A 9,245-nucleotide genomic window follows, 5' to 3' on the forward strand; every position below is an offset into this window, starting at 1 on the left:
TTACGTATTAAGCTGCGTATTAATATTGTTGTCTTCATATTTTAAATTTAAATTAATATTATTTTCAATAAAATCTACTTTTTTAACCAATCATATTGAAGGAATGCGCGTATTAGTGCACATAATCACTTATAATTAGATTTTTTTCATTGTGTAGAATAAACACATCATTTTTCCGTATTATCTGCATGATAATTATATTTCTTAATCTATTTTGTGATATTATCTGCCTCTATAAAGGATTTATATATGTTAGTAGAACTTTTTTTTCTTACAACTGGACAAAAATTAATTATTAAAAAATAATTATATATGTTAAAATATTTTTTTAATATTTTTAATTATTAAAAAATATATAATTTTATTAATAATTACTTCCTTAATTATTAAATAAACAAAAATTAAATTAAAAAAATTAAAATATTCAAACAGTAATGTTGAGCTATAAAATTCAGGTGCTAAATAGCATTTTCAAAAATGAAAAGATAGTCAAGTTTGCCAAAAGGATTGAGCCGGCCTTGCCTGATTTTTCCGCCAAAATCAGTCTGAAACTCGCTCCGATGCATAAACTCTCCCCAAGCGGTCATGGACACCTGTGTTCCTCCCTCAGGAACTTCTTCAAAGGCCACAAAACTCTCTCATCCATTACACTCTTTAGCACTTGCGCCGAAATCATAGGTCCCAAATCCAAGCTAGAATTCATCATAAACGAAGTTGAAGAGCTCCAATCTTCAAAATCCACCACCCAAATAACCCAAACAGCACCTGAAACCGAAAATTCCTCCATTCTGAGCCTACCCACGAAGCCTGAAAGAATGACGGTTCAGATTTCGCACCCGTGGCCTGAGTGGGTGGACTTGATGGAATGCTTGTTGAAGAGAGGTTGCATCGAAGGTGGTCGAGCCCCATTTGGAATTGGCGAAGCGGGTGATGCCAAGGAGCGGAACCTTATCCGGACGGCTTGCCTTAATTTCGCACGGGATCGGTATGACCTTATACGGTAATGATGGATTATTTCAAGGCTAAGATTTAAAACCTTTGTTAATGTGTTGCTTGTGAATCTGTTTTCGTTTGGATTCAATTCATCCGAGCATTTTGGGATTTAGAGTTTTAATTTTGAAATTTAGTGTGCATGCAACCTGTTTGATTTGGGGTTTATGTGATACATGGTACTTATTAGTACTGTTAATCCGGTGCGGACCCGGATACCAGTGTATACCTGGACGGGACCCGGGACCGGGGTGTCAAATGCGGTCTGGGTACCAGCCAGGATTAACATGGGTAAGAACCCGGGCCGGCACCCGAAGTAATCCGGGTTTTTAAAACCCAAAAAATCTGATACCTGGACTTATGGCAGTGTGGCATCAGCCTCAAAATTCATATTACGTCATAATGTCGGAATCTAAGACCTCGTTTGTTTTCCCAATTATTTTTATCTCATCTCATTTCATTTTATCACATTATTATAATTTTTTTAAATTCTCACACAAAATAAAATAAACAATTTAATTTTTTTAAATCTTAAAGTAAAAATAATATTAAAAAAATTATTTTAATAATATTTTATTTAACTTTCAACTTTTATCTCAACTCATCTCATTTCATTTGTTAAAACAAACGAGACCTAAGAAGGGGCTAGTGGCTGAACAACCGGACATAACCAAGCATACAGGGCTCTCACTTTGGAGTTTGGAAAAAGAATAAATCTTTATATCAGCCGCTGCAGCCGCAGCACACCTAACGTGTGGACCGGCTGATGTGCCACGTCTGATGTGGTACAGTGAGCTGCTCAAGTGTGTAGAGGAAAATAAAAAGCCAGCTCAGGTGTGCTAAGGCTGATGTGCTACAGTGAGCTGCTATGTAGCTTTACTCTTAGAAAAAACAAAGCACAATCAGTTTCTGTGGAGAAATAGATTCCACCTCCATCTAACCGATCTGCCCCCACCTGGACATCCCCACCCTCTCTTACGCTCCACTCAGATGCAAGACTTGTTCCACTGTCCTCAACCCCTTCTCGCGCGCGTGGACTTCGCCACCAAGATCTGGATCTGCCCCTTCTGCTACCAGCGCAACCACTTCCCTCACTACTCCCTGATCTCCAAGACCAACACACCGGCAAGCTCCATGAGCAGTATAGTATTGTGCAATATTTCCTCCCACAAAATTCTGACCCTCATTTCTGTCATTCTCTGCTGTCGCCTGTGTTTTTGTTCATGTTTGATACTTGCATGATTGAGAGGAGATGATGTTCATCAAATCAACAATAAAGCGTGACATTGGAACAAAGAAACAAACCAGAAACCTCAAACCAGAATCCCCACTGTTTTTAGTACAGATAGAACAAAAAATGAAAGAGCTAGTGTGACTGAAAACAGAAGGTGAATGTGTGCAAGGAGAGAGAGAGAGAGAAAGATAGAGCCGGTTAAAGTTATAAGTTGCTTGAAGTTTCAACATACACATTCCCCATGAAATAGCTAACCAGCCACCATCAAATAAATAAAGAAATAAAATATGCCCTCAAACACCACTTTACGAGGTGTATACTCTTTGCACGATGTACACATTGTCCATGAAATAGTTAACCACACAAAGTTACCAATTCACAACCCAAAACAACACACAAAAAAATGGTAATCCGTATTCCCAGAACCCCAGTTGGGCCATCACCCACGATTGCTCATCTGATGCCTTAAGATATAAAACCTCGTTTCTTTCATTTTCTCTACAAAAGCCATAGAGAGATAGAATACATATATTCAATTGTCAGATGTATATATATTTATACTTTTTACTTATCAAAAAAAAAAAATGTATATATATTTATTATATGCATGTAGGATGAGGGTTGAATCGGGATCTTTGGTGGAGTCTACCATGGACGACACTGCTATCGTAACAAAGCCTAGGAGCCTCCACCCCCTTGCCAAAACGTGAAGAGAATGAGATGGTCGACGACGAAGACGAGTGCAACATGGAGGTCTGGGAGACAATTAGCAAGAGCATTTTCACGAGATTAACGTCAACATGTCCAAGATTCTTTTGTATTTGCTCCTATCTATCGGTCAATTTCCCCAGCATTGTTCATCAATGGCAACTAGACTTGTTTTAAATCATAACAATTGCAAAATCTGGTACCCAGGTCCCATACCTGTAACCGGCCTGTGTAGGGACGGGTTGGGAGATGCAGTTTCCGGACTGGATTTTCCGGACCTGATAAAATCCAGGCCTGAAAATGCATCTGGAATCCGATTATCCGGGTTCCGGACCGGACCAGGAAAAACCTGGCCTAGTTGAACAGTTTTAGTACTTATTTTATATTTTTCTGGCCGATTTTGTGGGAATAGTTTTGCAATAGGTTATGACAGTGTATGACTATTTTGAACGTAATAATGATACTATCGCGTTTGTATAATGTAGCTACAAGGTTTCAATCTTGGAATATTGTAGATACTTTTGCTACTATAGATGACCTGGTACTCCATCCTATCACAAATGACATATCACTAAAATTGCTTATGTAAGAACTAATTTGTACCGACATGTAACCGACAAACTGTGATATGCTGGGACTATTTCGTGTTTGTACTCCATAGCTACTTAAATATTACTCGTCAATATTTTAAATTTGATTTCTGAAGCACTTAAATGAGTGGCTACACTCAACGTTTTCAGGATTATGTGTCTCCCTAGTGTGCATGACATTCACACTTTCGACCTATTCTAGTTAGGTGGGGTTGAATAACACATTTGTCACACATTAGATGGAATGTTTACGGTTGCAGAGATTTAGGCTTGAAATGTCTGAACTACAAGAACAAATATCTCTAGAACCCCAATTTTGTGATTGATGACTAATGAGAGAATCTCCATTAATATATCATATTGGCATAGTGGTAGAGTGCTGCCTATTAACCCGAGGAAATATGTAGACATGATTCAATTCCCAAAGGAAATGTACATTTGGCCTATAGAATAAACATAACCAATTAAGCACAATGTTGTTTCTATGAGCAAATAGTCAAAATAGGGAATGCCATATGTGCTACTCATTTTTGTTCCTCGTTTTACTTATAAAAAAAAATTTTGTTCCTAGTTCATGTTTATGAGGATAGATAAATGATATGCGATGCATGCAACCTACATGTACACTTCCTTCTAATCCAAGGTAAAGAAGGATGGATATTGAATGTCTTGATAATTCAGTCGTGTCCTTGTATGCCTGGATTAAAAGATAAAATGAATATAAGAGACTCTTTTAGCTGGACTTCAAAATATATCAAAATAAGAACACAAAGTCATAGGAACCTCCTAGTTGCAAGAGGAATTATTTGTATTCAGTTATACTTAAGGTGAAATTTTTCCTCTTTAGGTTAAGTTCCTGTGTTCATTTTCCCTTTTAATTAATTTTAATGGTCCCATCAAAACATATGTAAAAGTAAAATCATTGTCGCTAATTGAAATATAGGTCCAGTTCAATCCATTTTTGTTGAGCCAATTCTCTGTGGCAGTGAGGTGGAAAATCCCTCCCTCAATCTTCAGAGGAGTAAGGATTAGAGAGGAAGAACTTCATAATAATGGAGAAGTGTTTTCCCAAAATAAGTGCCTTAGTTCTTGTTCATATTTTTGGTCCTCAAATCAACGTGCCCTCTTTCTTTCTTTTTTTTGATAAGTGTGTCCTCTTTCTTTCTATTGCTTGGTATGTGGATTGTGGGACATGGGGGGAGCAGTATTTGCTTTTGACTGATAGAAAGCATCTCTTTTGTTCCTCCTGACTGAACCTGCCAAAAAATCACAATAGAAAAAGTTGTTATTGCTATTGATCAAAAAACGAAAAAGTTATTGCCAGGAGAGTAGCAACAGAGACTTCTCTATCTGAAGCAGCGGCTTTGTTGTTGACTTCCTCATAAATTTCTTTTTATTTATAGCATGTGATTGTTATGCTAGAACCCTTGGCTTTGTTAGACTACGAGTCCACTTTCTTGGGCTTTTGCACCCTATTTGTTTCTAAATGCATTTGCTTTCAGGTTCTTGTCCAGGAAGGATATCCAGCTCATTGTAGGGTTCGGATGCCCAAGCATAGACAGGAAAGTTGTCAACTCAGGGAAGCGTCTGAGAGCACATGTTGGCATTGATGAAGGAAATGTATGTCCTTTCAGTTTCCCAATTTTTACCTCCATGTGAATCGGTGTGATTAAGTTAATAAAGTCAAATGTCTTTTATTCCATAAACTTCAAAATCTTTTATTACTGGTTACTTTGAATCCAACTTATCTTTCTCTTAAAAAGATACCAGTATGATCAGTACGCATTTATTTCATCTAATATGAATCAAAATTTTAGTAGGTTTGTAGCTCCTGCAATTTAAGGGGAGACTGTGAGAGGGCGTATGTGAAGGCACGTCAAGATGAAAGTGGGCGAACTGTGGATGTCATGCGCATCTTGTTAACGTATGGGCTTGATCGGATTACTGGTACAGTGGAGAACAAGCTAGGTTCAAACAGATTACTTACAGAATCAGTGAGAAGGCTGCTGAAGGAAATGGTAGAATATAGTAGCACCAAGGAACTTGACTCTGATCTACCTAAGGCCACACCCTTGAAAAGAGCCGCATCAGCACAAGACCATTCCAGGCCCCCAGAAAAAGCCCACATAAATGTCCCAATGAAGCAAGGAGATTGGATTTGTCCCAAGTAGTTTGATTTCTGCACTTATACTGATTTAAAATCTCTCTTTCTCTCACTGTATATATATATATATATAATATAGATGTATATAATTACAGTTGTAAGTGTTTCACCCTTCTTATTTTTTGTTTATAGATGCAGCTTTATGAATTTTGCAAAAAACATCAAGTGCTTGCGTTGTGATGGTTTATTCCATGAAAGACTAAAGCAACTGCGTGAGGTTCAGGATCATCTTCCATTAAAGAAGGGGGATTGGATATGTGACAAGTAATGGCTTTTCAGGTTATATAGCTTTGGAAACTTTATGGTTCTTTCTGATTAAGATGATATTTTTACAGATGCAATTTCTTAAATTTTGCCAAGAACACAAGATGTTTGCAATGCAAAGAGAACCCTCCAAAGCGGCAACTTAATCCTGGGGAGTGGGAGTGTGACTCGTAAGTTCTCTTCCTAATGCATTCTCTTTCATTCTTCGAAGTCAGTGCTATTCTTTGAAATGGTTCAGTTTTTCCTCGAATATTTTAAATCCAGTAAGGAATCTGTCATTGTTGAAGGTGTAACTACATCAACTTCAGAAGAAACATCGTATGTTTGAAATGTGACTTCAGACTGCCAAAAGCATTCAATGCTTCAAATCCCTCCAATCAACCTCAACAAGATAATGGAGGCTATTGTAATAAGAGTGAAATGAGTTTTATCAGAGCTAAGGCCAATGTTAACGATCAGGCATCTGTTGGACGAAATAGAAAAAGTACAGAAATGGGTTCAAATATATGGAGATTTGTGGACGATTCCAGCGATTATGTTAACAAGAGGGAAATGAGTATTGTCAGGGCTAAGGCCAATGTTAACTATCAGGCTTCTGTTGGAAGAAATAGAAAAAGTCGGGAAACTGGCTCAAATATGTGGAGATTTGTGGACGATTCCAACGATTATGCTTGCTCAAGCGCATGTAAGGACGATTCTGGATTTCTAGATTTTCCCATTTCTGGGGGTAAGAGTGATTTGTCTCAAGATGAACAAAGGAGAGAGAGATGGAAGTTGGAGATGCTACAGAGTAGAAAAGGCACCATAACGGCAAGCCCAGAAGATGATGAATTTGGGTCTGCAAATTTTCCGAGAAAGCTGGATTTCCCCGAGTCAACCGATGAAGAAGATCTGGCTGAATGGTTTGGGCATGAAGACTGAGAGAAAGGCTTGTTCCACTACCTGATCAATTGCAAGATTGATTGAAGATAAAAGCATTGCCTCCAGAGAACATGGTGATCTATTCAGGAAACTAGGTGTGCACTACAAGGCAGGTTTTCTGGTTAAAAAGTGCTGGTAAAGCCTTGATCCTTCTGCCTTGTTTGTAAAAGCAGGCCAAGATTTTGTCCGGTCCTGGCTTTTGGTGTTTCATGTGTCTGTAACCTGTGTGAATTTTGCTGCGCTATAATAGTTTTGACTCTGAGGTAAAATTACATTTATCGAAATATGGGGATTCATAAAATCTCTCGCACATCATCTTGGAGAATTGTCGCTGGCCAAGACAACGGAAAGAACAACCATTGAAAAAAAAAACAGTAACAAAAAACCCTACAATAATCAGCCGACATTACCATTGGGCATTGTAAAAATTATAACGTGTGACGACCAAAGCATTATTCCAGGATACAAATTACGTTGCTCTTGACATCCCATAAACTTGCCCCTGATTTGACTAACTGATACTGATACTAATACTGATACTGATACTGATACCGATACAAGCAATACAACAAGAACAAGAGGAACAATGGTTACATTGAAGATAAGGAATCCTCCCGTTGTTGATACCCAAACAACCCCCTCTCCAAGACCCAGTCTTCTATCATTGCCTGGGAACTCAAAGGCTGGTCGGTAGGCACAAGATGCCCAGCCCCCAACACTACAACATGACTCAAACTCCCCCTATTCCTCACGTACCCAGCAAGCGCTCCACTCACCTTCCAAACCTTCCTCTCTGTCATTAAAAACTCCTCAATTCCATCCCAATTCATCGTTTTCATCCAAGCCTCTGTTGAAACCACACCATCCCTCAAATCAAAATGCCCTTGATACAACAAAACCTTGCTTTTCTTCACCAAAAACTCCACCATATATTTCACACTCTTCATCACATCCTCCTGCAATGCGTCCCCCACAACATCGCTGCATTCCTCAAAAAACACAGATTGGTTCGCTCGCAAGGCCCTCTTCACCTCATCGTTTTGTAAAAACTGGGTAACCAACTCAGTTTGGTAAGGAACTTTCCTAGTAAAATCATACAAAGTGGCCAATCCTGTCATGTTTTGCAGCAAACGCAAGACCCCATTCCTAGCATTTGTTGCTGCCGTCCAATTCCTTGATTTGGTCAGTCTAACTGCCTCCAATTGCGCCTTCTCCAGCTCACCCTTCTGTTTCTCATCGATCAGACCAGAAAAGTAAGCGTTTACAGCATGAGTGGCCACTTGTGTCAAGGGGTCCGTTAATCCGTTTCCGATAGCAACGCCTGCTAAGTTCACCTGCTCCGACACCGGCAACTGAGCATTCTTCTTGAGAATATAGTAACCAATTGCAGGAACATACTTCCCCGCATAGCTCTCACCCGTAATATAAATTGGACGAAACTTAAACTGCGGGTCTAATTGAAGAAAAGAGGTGATCGCAGCAAAAAGATGCTTGGCAACAGTGTATTGACCTCTTGGAATTTCTTCGGGCTTAGAGGCAATACTAAAACCGGTTCCAATCGGATTATCGAGGAAAAGAAGGCCGAATTTGCGGTTCCAAGAACCTAAATTTGGTTCAAGAACAAGGGGGTCGTTCAGGGCTTTGAGAAAGTTTACACGCCAGGGGCCGAGCTCGAGGAAGTTGCCGATCATGGAGGAGCAGCCAGGGCCACCCTGGAGCCAAATAACAAGTGGGGTTTGGGAGAGCGATGAAAAGGGTTCCTGGACTTCATAGAAGGCGTAGAAAATGGCGGAACTGGTGGCTGGACTGACGGGGAGGTAGCCTGATTTGGTGGGGAGGGCTTCATCGGGAAAGGAAGGGGGTGAAGCTGGAATTTGGTGGAAGAAGGAGAGGGAGATGAGGAGGAGGAGATTGAGGGCACGGCGGACTGTTGACTCCATTAAGGGTGAGTGAGGAGGTAAGGAAGACAGAGCAGTGGTTGTGGCCCTGTGGGTTGTTAGTGGAGTTGAAAGCTACAGCTGACAACCTTTTTGTTTTGGGCCCTCAATTCAATCAGCTGAGACATAAAAAAATATCAACAAGAGTTTTGGAGGAATCAGATTCTCTAGGGAGTCGCGAACCTTTATCATCTTCTGGTCATCACGGCTACTATTACTTACTTTTAATTATCAAAAAATAAAAAGAATGGACGGGATGTGTTTTAAAAAGTGACACGTAGGATGAACGATATTTTTATAAAATATTCTATTTATTATCTCTACATATTATATATTTGATATTATATATTTTTTTTCTTTTATCAAATATATGATATATAGATAAGGAATAGAATAATTTAATAAATTTAAGAAGAATAAAATCAAAACTAATTTTA

General features: G+C 39.1%; 2 protein-coding genes across 2 annotated transcripts; one reads left to right on the top strand and one right to left on the bottom strand.

Moving 5' to 3' along the window:
* Positions 1-434: 434 nt before the first annotated feature.
* Positions 435-7,172, top strand: LOC109003935 (zinc finger protein VAR3, chloroplastic-like). The gene is made up of 6 exons (XM_018982285.2): positions 435-1,000; positions 5,025-5,142; positions 5,343-5,689; positions 5,819-5,950; positions 6,022-6,120; positions 6,238-7,172. Exons 1-6 carry the CDS (start codon positions 435-437, stop codon positions 6,869-6,871), a joined length of 1,896 nt encoding a protein of 631 aa, XP_018837830.1. The 3' UTR covers positions 6,872-7,172.
* A 74-nt stretch (positions 7,173-7,246) lies between these two features.
* On the bottom strand, positions 7,247-8,939 carry LOC109003984 (serine carboxypeptidase-like 50). The gene has a single exon (XM_035684163.1). The coding sequence runs from the start codon at positions 8,809-8,811 to the stop codon at positions 7,462-7,464; it is 1,350 nt and encodes a 449-aa protein (XP_035540056.1). The 5' UTR covers positions 8,812-8,939; the 3' UTR covers positions 7,247-7,461.
* Between the last annotated feature and the right edge of the window lie 306 nt (positions 8,940-9,245).

Source organism: Juglans regia, chromosome 13 (assembly GCF_001411555.2).
Source record: "Juglans regia cultivar Chandler chromosome 13, Walnut 2.0, whole genome shotgun sequence".
In the NCBI taxonomy this organism is placed as follows: Eukaryota; Viridiplantae; Streptophyta; class Magnoliopsida; order Fagales; family Juglandaceae; genus Juglans; species Juglans regia.

What these genes read in the sequence shown, in the direction of transcription:
- LOC109003935 (XM_018982285.2), top strand. Translation starts at nt 435, where the DNA reads ATGTTGAGCTATAAAATTCAGGTGCTAAATAGCATTTTCAAAAATGAA. An exon ending in GATCGGTATGACCTTATACG is followed by an intron (nt 1,001 to 5,024) that starts GTAATGATGGAT and finishes ATTTGCTTTCAG; the next exon opens with GTTCTTGTCCAGGAAGGATA. An exon ending in GGAGATTGGATTTGTCCCAA is followed by an intron (nt 5,690 to 5,818) that starts GTAGTTTGATTT and finishes TTTTGTTTATAG; the next exon opens with ATGCAGCTTTATGAATTTTG.
- LOC109003984 (XM_035684163.1), bottom strand. Translation starts at nt 8,811, where the DNA reads ATGGAGTCAACAGTCCGCCGTGCCCTCAATCTCCTCCTCCTCATCTCC.